General features: G+C 38.0%; 1 protein-coding gene across 1 annotated transcript in view; it reads right to left on the bottom strand.

The window, feature by feature from the left end:
• Positions 1-6,747: 6,747 nt before the first annotated feature.
• DHX15 (DEAH-box helicase 15) overlaps positions 6,748-22,219 on the bottom strand; it is a 62,803-nt gene continuing 47,331 nt past the window's right edge. The window contains exons 8-14 of the mRNA XM_043572868.1: positions 21,168-21,317; positions 20,658-20,766; positions 19,717-19,908; positions 16,711-16,833; positions 11,243-11,433; positions 8,792-8,961; positions 6,748-7,319 (exon numbers count right to left, since the gene is read on the bottom strand). Of these exons, the coding sequence (XP_043428803.1) occupies positions 7,202-7,319; positions 8,792-8,961; positions 11,243-11,433; positions 16,711-16,833; positions 19,717-19,908; positions 20,658-20,766; positions 21,168-21,317 (1,053 nt within the window). The 3' untranslated portion in view covers positions 6,748-7,201. The remainder of the gene's footprint in view (positions 7,320-8,791; positions 8,962-11,242; positions 11,434-16,710; positions 16,834-19,716; positions 19,909-20,657; positions 20,767-21,167; positions 21,318-22,219) is intronic.

Below are 22,219 nucleotides of genomic sequence, written 5' to 3'. Positions count from 1 at the left end.
TCCATTCATTAAGGGTTGTTAAGTAAGTCACTCCCTAAAACTGAGAGCATGCCTCATTTCACTCATCAGGCCTCAGATCTGGCTATGACAAAATTTCAATTGCCCAACGATTCATATAAAAAATGAATCTATGAGCTAAAATGAAGAGGCTTCTCAGCAAAGACATCACAACCATTACTGTGTACTGAATGTATTCACCAATGCTACTGACCAAACATCACAGAAGCACAAGGCAGGAGGCAAATTCACAGATACTAGATGAGTTTATGGGGACAGCTGCCATCAATGATTCTTTTTAATGGCAAGATCTTAAAGATTTTACCACATTTCTTCACGCCTAGGCACCCCTATCAAGCTGGGCAGCCTTCTCCCGATGTTTCCATTCCCAGGCTAAGACCACAGAAGAGGAACCAAAGAAGAAATCCATTGTCAACTTCACACATTACTCCCCTCCCTCAAGCCTGAACTTGATCCCTGCACTCTCCCCCTAAGAGGCCATTTGAGTTGAGGTCCCTTAACTGTCCCTTCTTTATCCTAATCTTTCTAAGGAAATTTTCTCATTTCTAAGGTGAACGCAACCAAGCTTGGCCTCAACCCCACTCTCTCCTGAGACATTAATTTGAAATTTCCCCCCAAAACATGTTAAGGTGGATGAACAGGGCAGAGGCAGAGAGAGGGACAGAGAATCTCAAGCAGGCAATGCACTGAAGCATGGAGCCTGAAGCGGGGCTCAAACCCACAAACCCAAAGATCATGATGTGAAGCGAAATCAGTCAGATGCTCAATAAACTGAGCCACCCAGGCGCCCCTAAAACAGGATCCCTCCTCTTGATCTCAATCCTAACCATACGACTTCTTGTAAAAAGTAGCCTTTGCAAGTTTTTTCCACTTCAAAACCCTCTCTCACTCAACATCGCCTACAGAGGCCAGGGGGGTGGCAGAGTGAATGAAGGCAAGGGGGTCTGGCAAACCAGAACAGGCACCTACCTACAGGGGGCAGCCATAACCCCAGAGTAGCAGATTACCTCAAGTGCCACGCTTAAACATCAGGAAGGCCTGTCCTGGCCAGACCTACGGATATTTTGGGTCGAAATGCCCCATCAGGGCTACGTGAGACAGATGGGCAGGCTGCCTCCGGCTCTCTTGGCTACCTGCTTGCAGCCTCCACCTTAGTCCCTGCGTAAGGTGGCTGAAGACCAAACTGCCACAGCCGGTGGCCTTCTTCAACATGCACAGCCCTCATCCATCCCACCTTCCTGCAACACGAAGCTGCAAGAATTGTTCTCTCTCTTGGTCTCTCCTTCATCTCGCCCATTCCCTTTCGAAGGATTCTGTCTGTAAATTTCTGCCATTTTTCTTCTAGCGGCAGCCAGGATCTCCATAGAACGCTCTCAAGTCTGGATTCCCAACCGGCACGCCACTCATTCGTTCACTCCCACGCTAAACCAGCTATCTTTAATCACTATTTTTTCTTTGTATCACTACTTTATCTCTTGCTCTTTCACTCTTAGTCTTCTGTTCAGTTTAATCTCACTATTTAGGTTATAATATTTTTTCGAGCGGTGGCCAATGCCCACCTCCTACACTCTATCCTCTCTATTGAACTCAGATCCACTCCCAACCTGGCCTCCAAAGCCCTCCGTGACTCAACCCCAACCTACCTTCACAGCCTCATCTGTCCTTACTCTATATCGTTGAAATAAATTTTAGGACCCGAACGGAGCCACTCCTGGCCGGAGTGCCACATCAGCAAACCAAGTCAGGTTAATTTTGGTTTGACCAGAAATGCCAAACGTCAAGGCAACTCTGGGCCTTCTCACCTCAAACAAGGTTGTCAACGTGGCTGACAATCAGACATTTTCTACTTGTCTTCCCTTGTTCTTTATTCTTTATCCTGTAAAAGCTTCTTGCCTTCTGCCTTGTTTTGCAGCTCTCTAAAAGGAGATGGTTTACCTTATGAAGTGTTTTTCTGTATCACCTAAATAGTCTTCTTTAACCGTTTCTCTAGCAGTTTAGAGAACATGCTCCAGCCAAACTATGCTCCTTGCTGTCCCTTTAAGAGACCATCAACACTGGCCCTGAACACCAAAGGTACAAACCATTAAAGGAATTAAGGAAGGATAAATTGGACTTACACAGTATTTAAAAGTTCTGTTTTTACAAAGACTCTTAAGAAAATGAAAGCCAGCAGACGGGGACATTTGCAAAACGTGTATCTCAGGAAGAACTTAGATCCAGAATACACAGGACTCTTATCAAACTCCACAATAAAACTCATTTTAAAAAGAGTGAAGGATGCGACCAGTCACTTCACCAAAGAGGAGATATGAATGGCAAACGGGCACAAGAAAAGATGCTTGACACCGCTAAGTATTAGTCATTCGCGAAATGTAAACTGAAACCACAATGAAGAACTAAGATGTACCTACTACAATGGCAAACAGAAAACAAAAATGGGTAACTACCAGATTTTGGTGAGCTGCAGGGCAACTAAAACACCTGTACATTGCTGGTGGGACAGCAAAAAGGTACAGTACTTTGAAAAACTAGTTGGCACCTTCTCCTAAAATCCAACATGCACGTATCCTACAACCCAAGAGAAATAAAAACCCATATCCATACAAAGGTCTGCATGCAAACAGTTTTACTCACAATAGCCAAAAGCTGGAAATAACCCAACTTCCTAGCAACTAATAAATGCATGAACAAATATGGTACATACATAATGGACCATTATCCAGCAATCAACAGGAATGCACTGATACGTGCAGTATGGATGAATCTTAAAAGTAATGAAAGAAACCAGATACAAAACCGCATACAGTAAGTACCATCCCATTTCTGACATTCTGGAAAAGGCAAAAACAGAAGGACAAAGTTAAGTGGTTGCAGAGCACTGGGGAGTGGGGCAAGAAGATCTGCTACAAAGAACAGGGGAAAGGAAGCCCTCTCGGTTGATGAAAATGCTGTGTAGACTGTGGTGATGATCACACAACTGCATAAACTGTTCACACTTAACACTGAAGACCTAAAAAGGGGGGGATCATTTGAGTAAACTATGCATCAATTAAAGCGTAACTTTAAAAACGGTCTGAACTATGACTCTTGGCCTGAAATCCTGTTAATCATCTAAGAAATCCTCCGTGCTGATTGAAAGCCTAATATGTGAGGTCCAACTAAAACTCCTCCACAAAATTTCCCGATTCCTTAACCCAGAAGTTGCAAGTGGCTGCCCAGAATCCAGCTTTAAGTGTTAAGAAAAAAAAATTTACAGATTTCTAAAAGGAAGATTTCACCCATCATTTTGTTATTTCCAGTTTTGTTTGAAATACCATCAGGGATTTTGTGACAACACTTGCTTAATTACAACCCATCCTTCCTGATACCTATAGCTCTTTGATCCGTCTTATCACAGTCATTATACCATGCTTTATATTCAGACCTTTGCACATTTTTTAACTAGACCATAATTTGAGATGATCTCTGAATTATGAATCTACTCTTTATAATCCCACACAATGCCTTTAAGAGCTGGTGCTTAATAAAATGAACAACCATCGGTACCACTAAGTCATTTCTAGAGAAATCCTATGAAGGAATACTACTAATGAAATGAAATCGCTGATATCAGGGAGAATGTGAACGAACAAAAATAAGAACAAACAAAAACACCCCAAGTTATTTAAATGTGGCTTTGCCAAGTTTATCACTTGAGTTCTCCATCACGTTCCATTTACTACAACCTACTATAATTACAAATGAAGGCCCTACAAAAAACAGCATCTTTTAAGAGAGGATAAAAATAAGCCCACATATAAATCAAAAATGTAAGAAAACTGGCCAAACCTAAGAACTCCCAGGTTGGGCTACATTTAGCACGCAACTGGTAACAGAGGTGGTGACAGAGAACTGCTTTTGCTAACTTTGGTTCAAATACTCTAGAAATGAGCAATCGCCGAGTCCAAGCTAGAGAATTCGGTCAAGCAAACCAGTGTCCATAATCTAGCCAGTGTGCTCCAAGAGAAGGAATCAGAAGTCACTGCAGCAGCATGTTCTCGATGCAAGATAAACTACTTGACCACCCGCACAACGGTTCTCTACGGGGCCATCTCACCCATCGGTACAGGGCTGGCGCATCACTATAAATACCTAAGAACACAACTGCCCCCCCCACCCCGCTTTCTCTAGGATAAAAAGAAGTTTTAAAATTCAAATCATTGCTTAAATAGGTACATACCAAATCTGTCAACTTTATTTCTAAGTTCAATAGATGGTGAGGTCTCTGAAGATTATCAATGCCCACGGTCTGTGAGGGTCTTTTCTTGGCCCTGAGACACATGCCAAACTATCACATAAAAATTAGAGACCTTAAATTTACGGTAAGATTAATATGAACCCAAAGTATGCTGCGGATGTTTGAACGGTTAATGTGATCCTCAGCTGCATTAACAGAAATGATGTCATGTCTGGTCCCCTGAGAAACACCAGTTCCAGTCGAGACCACAATACTGGCTACTGCCCAGCTGAGACCACAGTACTGACTACAATCCAAAGAATACCTAGCAGAATCAGGAATATTCAGGATTATCTAGCAACCACACCGAAGAGGGGAAAACAGGCTCTTCAGCCTAAATCAGAGTAAAGAAAGAAGACAAAGTTAAGTATCTAAATAGCATCATGCAGTAAAACAAACATCCTTATTTAACTAACTTTGCTCTAAAAGCAAGAAATAGAAACAATTAGTCACGGAGAAAGAAATTTTAACTCAGCATTTCTAGCAAACTATTAAGATGTCTTCGAAAGTAATGGTTTTCTTTAAAGTATCTGAACACAGGAGATAGCCATCAAAATTATGCACAAGAGAATCTGAAGGTGTTTGTGTTACCTTACAAGCCTCAAATCCTAGGACTAAGTCATATGCTTTCTGTTTTGTGGGGTTCTAAGTAGTGTGACTGGAGGGGTGTATTTTGTCCTATTCCCCCATGTTGAGTTCATTTCCTCACCTTGTTGCCCAATTTCTACTTGCTGATGGCCTTCCTTTCTTATGCTACATTCACAACAAAAAGCAGCTCCACTATTTTGAGGCAAGATTTCTTCAAGAAAACAAGATCATCAAGAAAGATTTTCGGAGTATTAGGGACAACGTTTTACACTTAATTTTCTTGTTCCACACCACTGAGGGGATTCATTTGATAGTTGTAACCACCTAGGTAAACAAGGGAAATTGTAACCATGTTTGTATCCAATTGGCAAGCCTATAATAAATGGGTTAAAGGACACCAATTTTAAGAGCCACACCTCTGTGAATAACATCAGTGCTTAAGACTCACAGCTTTGGTCAGATGTGGCCGGGCTTGCAAAACTGAACAGTTGGGGTCGGCATGAGGGCAGAAGACAAAAGAGCTCAGCTCGCGCTACCGTTTCCACACAGCCACTCCCAGTGCACACTCATCACTTACCAAGATGTAAAGAGCACGGCTGTTCCTAGAAACTCTGCCAAATGCCAACCTGCATTCTTTACATCAGCATGGCAACTTAAGTTTCTCGTTAAGAAAACTTAATGGTCTCATTTAGGATTTTAAAAAGCACAAGATTAAACAATACATACGCGACACTGACATCTATTTAAAACTAGATAGATGGTCACATTATAAGAAGATGCAACTGAAAAAAAATGCAACATAATACTTTGGCAAAAGGTGCCGGTTTAGGGGAAACAAATCTAAGTGCCTAGATTTTCTTAACATAATCTAAAAAAAAATAAAATAAAAATAAAAAAATTCTAGCAGATAATGTTGCCAATACTTAAAGCAGAATAAATTGTTAAGGGTAACCTAAAATATCATCTCAGCATGTAAATTATTCCATGAAAAGAACATGAGGCATTTCCAGAAGCATCTGAACTCTTCTAAGCCACCAGCATCATTTAAGAACAGCTACCTATACAGTAAAAAGTACACAGCCTGAAAAATTCTAATCTGCCCAATTAACTCCCTTAAACTGCGTTAAGATGTATGCTTCAAAGTACATTTAAATTCCAACTACACACACCTATAAATTCCCTTTAACATTTAAATATTTGTAAAAGAGAGGGAGGAAGAGAAGACGGGAGTCCAGACATTAATGAGTACAGTATTTAATCTTTAAGTGAAAGGAAGTGATTTATCACAGGCCCTTTGATGGGTCACACCAAACACCTCATTTGCTGTTAAAAAGGTGTTTTTAACTTGTCTACTGCCTGTCACAGGAAATGGAAAGTCAAATTCACATTTTAACACACTAATTACTTTGTAGACTGCATAAACTATCCAACGCCGAGATTCTAGTAAAATGGACTAAGATCTGTAATATAACATCACTCCCTACTCTCTACTTAATACAAATAATACATGTTGGTTTCAGAAGCTAGGGTGTTTCTCTTGTATAGAAAAGATCTACTAAAAATGTGGTGCAAAATCAGCCTTATGAAATAAACTTTAAGACCAGAGAAAGCTATTCATTACTCTGCCTTGTGAATGAAAACCATATACTTTTATCCCATTAGATCACACCCTGATTAACCTAACAAAGTGCCACACTATGTTCTTGAAAATACTGCTTTAATGACTACTTTATCTACGGAAGTAGGAAAGGTTGTGGAACGATGCTAAGTATGTAATCATGGTATACTTACAATTTAAAAAAATAGCCCCATGCTTGAGAAGAAGCCATAAAGAGACTAGAACAAAGATATCAAAGTGCTTTGGCTGAAATTAGTATAAATAGACTTTATTGAAGTCAGTGCCTCTGTACTGAGACAGAAGATTGTGTCTACATAAGCACAAGTTGTAACATTTCACAACTTCTAAAAGGAATGTCAACAATTACAACGATCATGCATACCATGGTCGATAATCACATTTTAGAAGCATTTTCAACCATTTCTAAAGAAATGCTTATAACATTGTTATATATAGAACTACTTTCAATAAACTGCAAAACATTGATCGACTTTTCCAGTATGAGCTACAGTGTCAACACAAAAGGGAGGCATAAATGTTTAATTTATGAAATCAGAATGGAATATTTACTGTAAAGAAAAATTAAAAAGCTTTCAAATAAAGGCCATTATTGAACCAACGTGAAGAGCACAACTTGAACTTTTGAGTTCATTCATCTTTTAAAGCTGTCCTCTGAATAACTTCAGTTCTAAGCACTGAATTCAGTACTGTGAATATTCCTTGGATTGAAGTTTGGCAATGATGCGGTCCAACTGTCTCTTTGCTTCACACTGTGGGAAATTGCTCATGTCATAATATTGAGGGGCAATTTTCACCAACCTGTCCGGAAGGGGGGGAAAAATTACCAAATTAACATTTAATTAAAGTACTGGAGTTGCTAGTAGGATAGGAATTACTCATTAATATAATGATGAACAAAGGCAAATCTACAAACCCAAATCAACATTCAAATTACAAATGCCTAACACCACTTTTAGAAATGCCTTATTTTAGTTAGCATGTTGGACTTTCCATAGACTTAAAAAAAAAAAAAAAAACCTGGAGATAAAATCTTTTAAAAACCTTTCTTTACATTAATATAAAGATATGAAAATTAGGCCACTAATCTCTTCACTTTAGAACACCGTTATGACCAACCTCTCCAAGGTTAGAGTAACACAGGCTCTGTAGGAGAAATATCTTGGTATTCAAATGATTGGATCTTCTCAAAGTTTAATAACTATAAATATAGCTCTATACCCCAAAGAATTCCCTTGACTGAATCTTTTTTAATGTTTGGCCATACAATTTTTTTCTCAACAAAGCCTTTAAGATAAAATGGTAATGTCCTACACAAGTGTCAGAAGTCATAATAAATCTGTGTAGGAAAGAAAGCAGGCTCACAGCAAGTGTCATCAACTAAAAGAAGTGTTTTCAGTCCCACCATTCCCAGCTGACGTCTCCTATCTTAAGTTATAGAATGGATTCTGGCAAACTGACCAACCAACTAACCAAAACAAAAAGCCAAACACACAAAAGGGGAAGGGTGGTAATTTTGCTTAAAATGACGACAATCAGGGGCGCCTGGGTGGCTCAGTCGGTTAAGTGTCCAGCTTCGGCTCAGGTCATGATTTCGCGGTGAGTTCGAGCCCCGCATCGGGCTCCGTGCTCACAGCTCAGAGCCTGGAGCCTGCTTTGGATTCTGTCTCCCCCTCTCTCTGCTCCTCCCCTGCTTGCACTCTGTCTGTCTCTGTCTCTCAAAAATAAATAAACATTAAGAAAAAAAAAAAAACTTTAAAAAATGATGGCAATCAGTTCCAATAACAAATTGCAAATCAAATATGCTAAGATACAACGAGATGTGTGGTTTTTAGGCTTGCTTAACTCTTTCCAAAGTATCAACATATAAATCATCAATAATTCAGAGCTAATGATAATGGAACAGAGAAAATACAAAGACTGACTGATATCTAGAGGACAGTACCAGGAGACTTGAGTCGATCACAACAGCAAGAGAAGGACTCCAAAGACCCTTGATGCTAGTCAGCTGTAATTTTGTATTTGGCTGCAAATCCCACCCACACCCATACCAACAATCCCTCTGTCATCTTAGGAAAGCAAAATCACAAGAGAGAGATCAACCATACCATTCGGTGAAAGCCCCATACCTAAACACGGAGCACACATCCTGAGCTGATGAGACCATCAAGTTCCTCGGAATCAAAGGAAGGACAAGACTGCTGCCAACGAAGTCAGACTGCATTCTGAGCAAAATACTAACAAACTCTGTTAGGACAAAGGGTGTCGCTTACCATTCTGGCTTGATATCCGTACACGTCCGGATGTAATTCTTTGTTGTAAGAACAAACTCATTGTAAAGCACCCATTCAGGCTTGTGGTCAAGAACAGTAGAGGGATGCAACTGAACCACCTGGTTATCCTTCACAGTTAAGTAATGCCCTGTTCGTTCTAAATGTGCCACCTGAAACCAAAACCCAGTAAGTTAATACAATGCTTCTGATGTGCCAGTTACAAAACAAACATGTGAAAAGCTACCTATAGGATTAGGAACAAGCAGGCCTCATCTTTTGCTTTTAATTCAATGGCTACAGTTATTTTATCACTGCCTGATAAAAGCAGGGAACAGCAAACTACTGCAGGCCAAATCCAACTCACCGCCTGCATCTGTAAGGCCTATTGGCCAAAAATGGTTCATACATCTTTAAATAACTGGGGGTGGGGTAAGGAGATATGTAAAATTAAAAAGTAAAAATTATGTAATTTGCATTATGTAAATTATGTACTTGTATTACAAGTAAAAATTATGTAATTTGAATTTCAGGGTCCATAAGTACAGTCTGGTTGGAACCCAAGGACACTCATTTGCCCATGGCTGCTTTTGCACTGCAAGGGCAGACAGAGCTGAGCAGGTGAACAGTGACCTCATGGGCCCACAGAGCCTCATATATATACTACCTGGTCCTTCCTGCTTTAGAAGGACTAGAAAGGGTTCTTTAGTGCCAGGTAACAACTATGTATTAGATGAACAATTACTAGAAGATTCACAATTAAGAGACAAAGAAAGCAAAAAGGAGTGAAAACCAAAAGGTAGTCTACAAAGAGGGGAGGGGAGGGGAGGGGAGGGGAGGGGAGGGGAGGGGGGGAGGGGAGGGGAGGGGAGGGGAGAGGAGAGGAGAGGAGAGGAGAGGAGAGGAGAGGAGAGGAGAGGAGAGGAGAGGAGAGGAGAGGAGAGGAGAGGAGAAAGAAAAGAAAAAGAATGGAGGGGGGAAGGTGCACGTAATTCCTTCCTGTACTTCTCTCTATAATCAAACATATTGATTGGTGGCACTTATGTAATAACTAATTAACAAACACTGAAACAGAAGACGATACACCCTTTAAAATTCTAGACCTACAGTAATATGAAGAATGTGTGTGAATAATTGACGTGAATAACTTTGAATAAATAACAGAAAATGAACTCCATTTCCTTCACTAAATATTTACTAAGCACCTGCTAGGTGCCAGGTACTATATTGCATGCCCTGTTTCTAACAAAGTTTAATCCTGAGAGAATTAGAAACCCATTATGCTTGAATATGGCTTTGCCAATCTTTTCTGAATTAGAAGCAAATCTAAGAATATGTCAAAAAGAAGCCACTGTATCCTAGTACCTATTAAATATGAAGAATAAAGAGTCTGAAGAATGAATTTTCATACCTAGCTCTCTTATTTTCCTAACTCTAATCACGCAATCTTGGAAGATGTCACAATAAAAGTTCTTACTGTCACTATGATTTCAACTACAGACTATGCACCAATCAATTCTTATTTTGATTTTGCGCATTTGGGTCCGTTCTATTTATTCAGCTCATCTGGCCTTAAGGCAGGCCACATCTTGCTTAATAGACATAGCCAAAATAGAGAATGAGAAAACAACCAGGAGACAGAAGACATAATTAAAATCAATCCAATCCCAAGTAATGGATTGATTTGTTTTCAATTTTACAACCGCAGAGTTTTTTTTAAACATAATTTGTTTTAAATCCCTTAAAATAAATGTCCGCTATGTTTACCTGACAAGCTGTACTTCAGTTAGTAGAGTCCCCACTATATATATCACACTTCACACTAAATGAAATGTTTTAAATTACTTTTCATCTTATCACTTAAAATAACATTTTTGTCTTTTCCCAGAACCCGTGTCTCAGTTGTAAATACCAATAATCATTCCACAGCATTGTGAATCAAATACAGCTGTCTGAGTATCTGACTTTTAGAGTCTTTAGTTTCTACAGAGAGGAAAGTGAACTGTACTTCTGGATGCACACAGACAAATGCCTCACTTCAGCATTGTTTATACATCCCCAGTTAAGATCTAGTCACAGAAACTTTTCAATATGTTTATCAAAAGCCAAGAATTGAAATTTACATTGAAGAAATCGTTAATCCCACCTGAAAATGGCTAGCACCTCATTTGGTATTTAAAAAAAAAAAAAAAAAGACGGGTAATTAAAAAGTTAACTCCAAATTGATTTCTATGTAACTGGATTACTGACTTTGCTGTTTAGCAAATTAATCTGTTACTCATTAGACACATAAAATTTCTTAGCATTATCAGTTGATTCAAGAATCTGGACACAACATTTAAAATCAATAATCAGAGGCATTCTTTACCTTGTGTTTAAGGAGATTCAAAGGGCTGTTAAAGCAAACAATATTATGTAAACATTTAATTATGTATGCGTGCATTATCCACATACCTGCATAAAATACCCAGTAACCAAAGCTTTTCGTATATTGATATAATAGTCCCTGCTTGTAAAGTCAGTACTTCGACGAGGCAAATTAAATCTGTCCATAATTCTCGACAGCTGCTGGCGTACATTATCTGCTGACATCAGGGACCTGTAGTTAATGAAGTTGTCATAACACCACTGAACCGATTCATGATCTACAAAGTTGGAGGGAGGGGGAAAGAAAGCGGACATGAATCATCCAAATAGGTATATTATCTAATTAAAAAGGCAAATCATTATTAAGTGTAAACTAAGTAATCCAAAAAGGAAAATTACCCACATCAGCGGTAAAAACAAATCAAAATTTTATCAACTTTCCCAAAAATCTGTAGTGAAGTGCAAAATCAGAAACAGCACTAAGGTTTCTGGCTAGCGGATTTTGTGACTTTGAATAAACGGATTTTGAATACACTATTTTTAACGAAGTTATTTTATCCACAAACATCCACCTGGTTGTTTCTAATACAGTCTAACAGACTGAGTTGAGGGAATTTGATAAAATGCCATCCAGGTCTTTCTCATTTTCAAAGAAAAGACAGCCTTAGATTAAGATTACCAAAAACAATTTAGAAGTTATAAAAGTGAACTCAAGCGACTACTGTGAAACCTGAAGTGTTTCGAAGTTTCACTGCAACCCATGTGCCTCTTGGTGTTGGCCAAACAAGATCTAAAGTTCAAGTGATAAATGCACTCCTTAATCCCCACCACCTACTTGTTAACTCATTCCCCCTCACCTCCCCTCTGGTAATCATCAATTTGTTCAATTAATTGAGTCTGTTTCTTGATCTGCCCCTCCCTTATTTTTTCTCCTTTGCTTATTTGTTTTGTTTCTTCAATTGCATGAGTGAAAGAAAGCACTAATGGTTTTGTCTTTCTCCAACTTCTTTCCCTTAGCATTACACTCTCTAGCTCTGTCCATGTTGTTGCAGACGACAAGATTTCGTTCATTTTTCAGGTCGAATAATATTCCGCTGTGTATATATACCACCTCTTCTTCATCCATTTATCAACTGACAGACACTTGGGCTGCTTCCGTATCTTGGCTACTGTCAAGTAACGTTGCTATAAACATAGGGGTGCGTGTATCCCTATGAATAGTGATGAGCACAGGATGATGTACGGGTGTGTTGGAATTATTCACTACATTATACACCTGAACTAATGTAACAACGTCAACTAACTGGAATTAAAATAAAAACTTACAATCAAATAAAGAGCTGTACTATAGAAGTAAAAAAAATTAAAATACAAGTGATATAGTTTATAAGGACGTCTGGAATCCCCACTCATGTTTAATAAACAAGGCTTATTAATTAGTATTAATAAACAAAGCTGAACACTTCAAATAATTTCAATCCATGTATTTATTTATTATCAAAGGGTATCTCTCCACTGATGACTCCTTGACAAGCTTCCAACCAATCCACTGTCTTCTCATCTAATCAAAGAGATCAAACTGCAGCATAATATATTATACAGTGACATTTTTATGTCCCAGAGAGTCACAATGGAAAACTTCATTATTTACTTCAGAGGCCTTTTGATAAATAAACCTAAGAGGGTTACTGTGAAATGGGGGGGGGGGGGGGTGTTCCTTAAAAATCAAAACTGTTGATCCTTCCTACCGTTTCTGTAATGTACATTAATCTTTGGCACTTTCTTTTCTCCTTAGTTCTAGGATTCTACCAATTATAACATACAATATTTTCTTAATTGCTTTTCAAAAAACAACCAATATATTAATAAATGTTTGCCCATTACAAAATGCAGCCACAATTCAGAAAGGGTGGGTGGGTAGGTGGGGTAGTAAACGATCTTTCAATTGAAGAACTGATGTGTTCAAGACCATTAATTCACCCATCTAGAATGAGAAGCAGGATCCATCTGAACTTACTGACATTTAAACAAAGCACCAAATATCTTCCAGAGAGAAGACAAAGAAAGTATGCTTTAGAGGTATTCTTGCTTATGCTGCTGTAATGTACTGAGCTGAAAAGCAATGGTTAATGTCCAAACTGAGACAATAAAAAAGGGGGCCTTTTGAAAAAGGAAGTTGATGTGCAGACCCTGACCACGAGTATAGCTTTCTGGAGTTCTAAATTTCAGAATTCATACCCTAAAGGGTAACAAAATGGCAATTCAAGTTGTCAATAAACAAATACTATCTGTATTTTCTAAATTTGTGAGAAATAATTTGATAAATAAAGCCTACAAATGGAAACATATTCTTAAAATAATGCTAGTTACAAATTTCTTACCAATCCAGTAAGCTACTTTTAAGATCTAAAATCCAATCACTTCAGAGTGAAATCATATATACACATACAGAAATCAAGGTGTTGCAAATTAACTTAAATCCCCTTGTTTCTATTTCAACAGTATTAAGATGAATTTTAGCTGCACTGTATAATCAACCATTGTCTGTAATGAAAGGATTCCTCTTGACTAATACCTGAAACACAGTTGCTATTTTTCAAACATACTTGTTTTAATTAAAACATAGTATCACTTAAAAATTAGTGAAAATATTCCAAACTCAACAAATGGATATGAAATGTCCAAGTATTATAAGGAGATCTCAAAGTCTGACACTATTTTTTTAATGGCTCTCCTTATTTGAAAATAGGTCAGTAATTAAAGGCTGAATCCTTTGGAGACACTTACCAAGTGTTCAGTCATTCTGTTGCCTTTGACCTTATTTATTAAGACCAGCATATACCACAAAAGGTCTAAAACCACCCAACAGCTTACCATCCCTATGGCAGTGAGAAGCACGTAGTAGACAAGCATCAAGTATGTAGTTAAGTGGATGCTACCAGTCTCACTCACGATACTCCCTCCACTAATCGTACTGAAGGGGAGGGGGGCGGGGGGGCAGGTAGCCTAAGTGGCTCAGTCAGTTAAGGGTTCCACTCTTGATTTCTACTCAGGTCATGATGTCATGGTTCTTGAGTTCCACCCACATGTTGGGCTCTGTGTTGACCCTCCAGAGCCTGCTTGGGATTCTCTCTCTCTGCCCCTCCCCCACAAGTGCTCACTCTCTCTCGAAATGGAAAATTAAAAAAAAAAAAAAAAAGGTAGGATAAAACTTTTATAGATACCTACTGTACAATATTTTCATAGAAAGCCCCCAACTGCCAACATGTAAAGATAAGCATTATTTAGTAACTTTATCATTTGAAGTATTAAACTTCTGAATTATTACATTCATATTTAAAATCCAAATGCATAGTTCTATTATCAATCGAAACTTTAATTTTTTTTAATGTTTATTTGTTTTTGAGAGAGAGAGAGAGAGAGAGAGTAGGGAAGGGTCAGAGACAGAGGGAGAGAGTGACAGAATCCAAAGGAGGTTCCAGGCTCTGAGCTGTCAGCACAGAGCCCGATGTGGGACTCGAACTCAGGAACCACGAGATCATGACCGGAGGTGAAGTTGGACGCTTAACCAACTGAGCCACCCAGGCGCCCTAAACTTTATTTTCAGAGCAAATTATGAAATCCAAATACGCTGACTGCTGTGCCAATTATCAAAACTTACAGAACAAAATAACACAATCTCCTAATTTCAAAGAACATTCAAATGTCTTGTGAGACCATACGGTAAAAACCTGTGCTGCTCCTTTAGACATCTTTTAAATCCCACTTAAAACAGTATCTTAATGATACCAAAGGATCATGACAGGCAAGATGGATATGAATCTGCTCCTTCCGACGGGACAGGAGCCTTCCTTTCCAAGGCCCTCCCCCCTCCACCTCTTCTCATCGTCCGTCCACAGGTTATGTGTCTGGTGGTCGCCCAGCATCAACCACCACGGTACACTTTGACACACAAAGGAATACAGAGTATTTCTTGGACTGACCTACCCCCGGAATAAAATCTTTAAACATGATGCATTATCAATACTTTGCACATGAGAGGGATAAATGTTCTGAAGTAAACTGTATACTGGCCTTCATCTTTTTTTTTTCCCTTTTTTAAACAGATTATTTATCAATTCTAGTCAACTCCTACCTGCACAGACGTGCAGGACTTTGGCAGCTCTGCTCTTTGCTCCACTCACGGGCTCTCCAGCACTTTTAGACTCTGACATAAATAAATTCACCCCCACCCCAAAGGAGATGTGCCAAAATCAACACACTATTTTAGGCGTATACAGAGATTTTTATGAGATAACAATGAGTTGCAAAGAAAACCAGAGGTGAAAAATTTATCAAGGCTATAAATTAGGGAACCATTTTCTTAACAGCAGAAAACACAGACTTAACAGTGATTGTGAACCCCAGTTTTGGTAAAGGGTGATGATGTAAAGCTACCATTCTTTGATTGCGTGTCACCCAATTATGTTGATACATAAATATCAAACATTTCCACAACCTGTTTCAATTTTTTCTGCATTTTTTTCTTTAACTTTCTAATTTTTATAAATGGTCGATTCCAACAACAGTATCAGGCAGTAACTTGATTACCGCATTTCCTTGTTTTCAAACAACTGGAAAATGTTTTTCACGTCACTAAATACTCTGAAAACATGATTTAAAGTTAGAACAACACTTTACCATGTGGCTATAGTGTAAATCACTGAACTATCTTTCTACTCATGGGCAATTTAGATAGTCCCCCCCTTTTTTTTACTATCATAAATAATTCTGAGGTGAAGTCATTAACTATATCTGTGTCCACAGGATACTGAAAGGTAATTGCATAGATTATTTCTGGGTCAAACGGTATGAACTTGTTAAGGTTCTTGATAACATAAAATCTGCTTTTCATCAAGACAACATCAACTTCTATTCCCAGCTCCAGTGAAGGACTGTTCCACTAAACCCACTCCTACACATCTGAGAGCTATTTTTCTATAACCTCCTTTCTGTAACCAATTTTATAGGTGAGAAAATGGTACCTCTCAATAATAATGGCTCTTCTTGAACTGCAAGTAAAGTTGACTTTTCCCCCCGCTTATAGACCACTTGTACCTGACTGAGAATGATCATTCACATCTGCAGCCCAGTCTTCTGTTTTGTCAGTTTTATATTTATTTAAGAGCTATTTATTAGTAAAATTATTAAGCAGTAAAGATTCTATAAATAATACAAAATTACAAAAATACGAACGGTATGAAAATAAACAGTAAAAGAAAGTATATAAAATGTCTGTGTTAATAGTAAATTTTATACTGATATTTTGTTTTTACTGTCCTGTATTTTCCAGCTTTCTATAATCGGTGCTTTTCCCCTGATTACAAGTGCAAACAACTTTGAAAAAGATAGACAATTTCTATTTTAAATGCTAGTCAGGAGTTTTTCCTAAAGTACCTCTGGGTTTCTAATGTAAAGTTGTCACGGATAATAAATGAAAGTGAGATGAAGAAACATCTTATGCGCTGCAAGTGACATTTAGACAAAAGAGTGCCTTCAATCTAATTTACACTTACTTTGTTTAAAAGCGTGGTAGACGTTCAGCAGTGTCAGATGATCTCCATCTATGTGGGCAAATCTCATCTTGGCTTCATCTGCGGCTTTCTTGGCCTCCGTGGGGCGAACAAAACACTGTGGGACTAAACAAGGTTGGTATGGGCCCAACACAAACGCCCATATCGATGAGTCACGCATTCACAGATAGAGGAACAAGGCCTAGCTAGGTCAGTTCACAGAGCATAGGGCAGGGCAGGATGGCCTCCAACTGCATCTTGGACTGTTTACTACCTTGATTTGGTACATCAACACCTAACCACATCTGTAAGACAAGAGGGTTTCAAAGCTACAGAGTACCTGATTATTTTAACTAGATCTAAAAGTAGGCATCAAAACAGCTATTCTGAAGGCCATCAAGATACTAGAGATAGAAAGCTCAACTTAGTTCAAAAACCAGTGCCGATAGCTCTACCAATAACCAGAATGTCAATAGCCTTTAAGCTAAATGTAATTTTTCAAAAGGCCATCCGTCGAATCCACTGAGTGGCTAGGGAAGTTACGAAGCTCTATTTGCCCACTGCAGGGCTAAAAACAACTTTCTAACCGATCTACTGGCACGTTTCTACTGTAATTTTTTCCCTAGTGCTGTGGCTGTTACCAACTGGTGGGTATCACTATTAGCACCGGTGAGCAGAAGCATATGTAAACATAAAAAATATCATGAAATCTTGGGTTTTGAGGATAGCAGTAGTGGTGGAAGGTTAAACCGCCTTTGAATTAAGAAAATTCAAAAAGGCTGGGGAGATTCAGCCTAGTTTTCCAGCATTTTAATAAAAAGATTAGAGAATGACGTCCCAAGTTTAAAAAAAAAAAACTGTTATTTGAATCAAAACCTCAATATAAAAAGCAAAATCCAGTATTTAAAAAGTTGACAATTAGTCTGAAACAGTCATTATTTCAAGGGTCATCAAAATAGGTAACTACAGTATTTGTTTAGAGCCTTGATGTTATTTCACATAAATTTTTAAGTTGTTACAAAGCGTGCACTACATTTTTAAAATACAACTTTCCTTAATTCACTTTAGCAATTCCATAGTCATAAAAGCAATATGAAAATAAAAATACTTAACAGCTTGGGACTTTTGTCAACACATTTTTTTAAAGCTCTTAAAACCGTGTCAATATAAAAAAGTATAAATGATCAGTCCAGATAGAAGATAATGGGAATAACCAACAACAAGATCAAATACAGTATCAATTTACTTTCCCATACAGTTTCCCCTTTAAAAAGATACCAAAGAAGCCAAGAGAGACAATGACACATGATCACAATAAGTAATAATTAAATGTCTTGCTTAATGTAACTGAAGCAAGGTAATGCATAAAAGTACAGAAACCTCTCAAAGATGTGAAAGTTAATGAGAACTAGCTCCCAGAATTAACAGTGGGAATAAGTAGCACCCTATAAGGCCCCTGATTTGCATTATTTACATCAGGACCTGAAAACTTCAAAAACTATTTCAATGAAAATCAAAGCATTATAAGCTGGGCAAACTGTTTTTGTTCCATGACTTCTTCCTCACCCTTTAACATTGTCCCCCCAAAAGCGTCATGCTTAATAACTGCTACACATAAATGTCCATTTTCTTGATATGCTAATAAACCCCTACGTTTTGCAGAGCTCCTTATTACAAGTAAAAGGTACAGTTGGAAGATTTCAACTGTGTCACAATGACCAGTTTTTTTAAAAGCCTAATAATCTAGACTCACTTGATGGTAATTATATAGAATGCCTGATAGAGAAACTGGAAGAATAAAAAGCGAGCAGATAACAAATAAATACACAAACAGTCTGTTAACTCTTGCCCCACGCTTTCTCTACAAACTAAAATCCTGTGGAAGTACGACTGGGAGCATCTAACAAAAACATGTAAGAAAGGCAGACAACAACCTACCACCACCTCCGCAAGTGAGACTACAATTTTATTAAAATGATTCGATACTGCCCTGCCCATCTGCTCTGAGTCTGATCAGTCATAACTCTGCAAAAAAACATTTTAGCTAGTTCTTAAATAAAAAAAGTCACACCATTAAAACATACCATACATCTAAACTGAGCCAAAATTGCTATATTTAGAAATCTTTTAAACTTATCCTTTAATTCCATGTAAGATTTTGAATCATTTGAGGCATTAAGTTTGTAATTAAGACTAATAAACCACTCTGAAACTGGAAGTCATTCTCCCCAGTACTGGAACTAGTTAGTAGTATAGAATACTTTGACCATCAGTAAAAACGTAAGATGTCTTCTATTTTTAGCTGTGAGAATCAGTGAACAATAATGAGCCGTATTTCTTCTTTTTGGAAAATCTAATTCCAAGTTGTAGTTCATTCGTGGATTATGTTTTACTGCTACTAAAAACAGCATGATTTGTTCAGCTTAATGCTCTAATTTCCAAAATTAGCCATTTTATCTTTTAGGTATACTTCTTTTATCAAGTGCTTTCTGCCACTGTAAAAGAATTATCAGATTAGATTCTAAGCCTAAAATTATACATTACTACTTCTATTTACTTGATACTAAGTTTAAAATTCATGTTTTGTTTGACTGCCACTAGAAAAGCTCAATTTAAGGACAGTTGTCTGGGTTTGTCTCAGGCTCACTTAACAGTGCCAAGTACTAGAACAGGTTCTTCTTGTACGTTCAGTAATAAACCGCAAAACTGATGGACCTATCAAAGAAGTCAGTTACAACTGTGTTCAGACGTACTCTTCCCTTACTGCAATTTTACTGCACTCAAGAGAGCCAATGTTTTTACTATATTTTGTGCACAACGAATTACTTTACTTCTGTAAATATTATGTCTTTATAAAGCTATTTACAAGATATTTAGGAAACAAAAGGAGTTCCTCAAAACCATCTATAAAATCCGCTATCATGCTAAATATTAAAAAACAAAACCAAATGTGAAGTCCACCCAAACTGTGAAGAGCTGGGCTTTGTTTAGTTCCTTTCCCTCTATTACCTGACAACATAGCAGTAATAGATAGGACCTCATTAGAACAGTTGTAGTCACAACTTGCAATAACCATTTTAGCGAGCTGTGGGTCTAGAGGAAACTCTGCCATCATGGATCCCAATTCGGTCAGATCTCCATCATCATTTAAAGCAGCCAGGTAATTCAAAAGTTCTAGGGCTCTCATCAGAGTTTCAGGAGCTGGGGGAAAAGGCAATCTATTAAACAAACTGCCTTAATAAGCAAAAATGTGATAAAGTACAAACTATTACAAGCAATCTCATTTTTCATTCTACAGTGGACCAAACTCAAAACTCAACCTGTCATCAAATTCAGTTACAGAGATCTAGCAAACTATGAATCATATAAACTTGCAAAATTTCCCTGCACAGGAGATAAAACTGTCATCTTCCTAAGTAAATTAAATAATTGTTCACAAAAATGAAATTAGTAACAGAGGTGCCTGGGTGGCTCAATCAGCTCAGCATCCGACTCTTGATTTGGCTCAGGCCGTGATCACAGGGTTGTGGGATCAAGCCCTGCATCAGCCCCCGTGCTGAGCAAAAAGCCCACTTGGGATTCTTTCTCTTTCTCTCTCTCTCTCTCTCTCTCTCACTCTGCCCCTCTCCCTGACCCATGCCCCCCCCACACACACGCATGCTCGCTCTTCCTCTCAAATAAAAAAAATAAGGAAAGTTCTCATTTTCCTATGCAATCAATAATTCCGAGAATAATTTAGTTATTCCAAGGAAAGAAAAAAATTAAGAAAAATTTTCTCATATAATTATCACTTCCTTAGTTTTAATCCTAAAATACAAGACTTCTCTGGATGCACACAGAAGAAAAAAAGGGGGTGTTATGTGCGTGTGTGCATGTGGGTAAAGAATACAATGCAGAGCTAGTGAATTCTGGTTACAACATTTGCTAAAATACGCTTTGAGGATTCATACCTGGTGGATCCATAAAGTCAAAATGCACCAAATCATCAATACCAAGCTTCTTCAACTGTAACACTACTGATCCTAAATTAGAACGCAAAATCTCAGGATAGGTGTTATCCTAGCAAAAAACAAAAATGTTTATTCTGTTAAACATGCCTTAATCCTCTTGCTCCAGAAAACAAAACATATCTGTTCTCTGCCTCTTTGGCTATTTACTTTGGCATTACTTCTAAACCACTGATCACAGGAGAAAAATACATGTGGAACATACCCGAAAGGGATCAGATTCTGTGAAACTAGCTTTATAAGGTTCAAAGTGTTTCTGCTGCTGTTCACTTCAACTTAGAGCTGTTAACAGAGAGCTATACTGGTAGATTACACCATAAATCTCTCTCAGGGAAAAAGTAAGGAGGTAAGGGTGCCAAAAGGCAGGATGAGGTAAATAAAACAATTTTCTTCTGGTAACAAGTTCAACTTAACCTTCCAAACACATAGTAAGTATACAGCAAACCCCCTTACCTGCATTTCTGTTTTGTAAGCTTTCTCGGTATAAAGTCTGAAGCATTTCCCAGGTCTGGTACGCCCAGCTCGACCAGCCCTCTGTTGAGCTGAAGCTTTACTAATGGCTGTCACCAAAAGGGACTCAACTCTGATACGAGGATTGTACACCTATTGGAATGGAAATAACGTTCAGAATTTTTTCAGTTAAACACAAAACTGTAATCTAACATAAAGTATACAAAGTCCACAGCTAAACCCACAATAAACAATGTAGTATTAATGAAGGCTGTAAATCACACTGAAATGGAAAATGAGAATCAGTCATCCTGTGCCTTAACTTTCAGATATTCTGACTCTATCATTCTGAAGACTCAATAAGAAGAAAAGGCTCTTATACACAGAGATTACATCATCTTTTTCTTCCGAATTTAAAATAATTTCAGTTCAGGCACCTGAGTAGCTCAGTCGGTTAAGCATCCGACTTCAGCTCAGGTCATGCTCTCACAGTTCGTGAGTTCAAGCCCCACGTCAGGGTCTGTGCTGACAGCTCAGAGGCTGGAGCCTGCTTCATATTCTATGTGTCTCTCTCTCTCTCTCTCTCTCTGCCCCTCCCCCACTCATGCTCTGTCTCTGCCTCTCAAAAATAAGTTAAAAAAATTAATAAATAAAATAATTTCAGTTCTACCAGTTTTATCTTGCTTTAATAGAGTGGACAAACAGCGTTGAAAGCTTCTGCCTGAAAAGAACCTGTCAATTTCAACACCTGATGTTCACAGTGAATGTTCAAGAAATATATTTTGAACCTAATCCACAAGAAATCAGTTACATACTGCCAATTTAAAAAGAAAAATTACCATCAGAGACACAAACACTACGTGTAACAAATTCTCCCAATTATACCTACAAAATGTAATCAAATATAATCAAAGATCTGTGAATAATAGAACATACACACTATTTACTGACTAGTCACTCCATTTGGCCAAAGTGCTTGGTATTCAGTAAACTAGAAATTAACACCTTTTCAGATACTATGCCTGGCAATAACAGAAACCCTAATTTCAAAGGGG

This window comes from Prionailurus bengalensis, chromosome B1 (assembly GCF_016509475.1).
Source record: "Prionailurus bengalensis isolate Pbe53 chromosome B1, Fcat_Pben_1.1_paternal_pri, whole genome shotgun sequence".
In the NCBI taxonomy this organism is placed as follows: Eukaryota; Metazoa; Chordata; class Mammalia; order Carnivora; family Felidae; genus Prionailurus; species Prionailurus bengalensis.
Note: the sequence above shows the minus strand (reverse complement) of the source record. Positions and strands in the feature narration are given on the sequence as shown.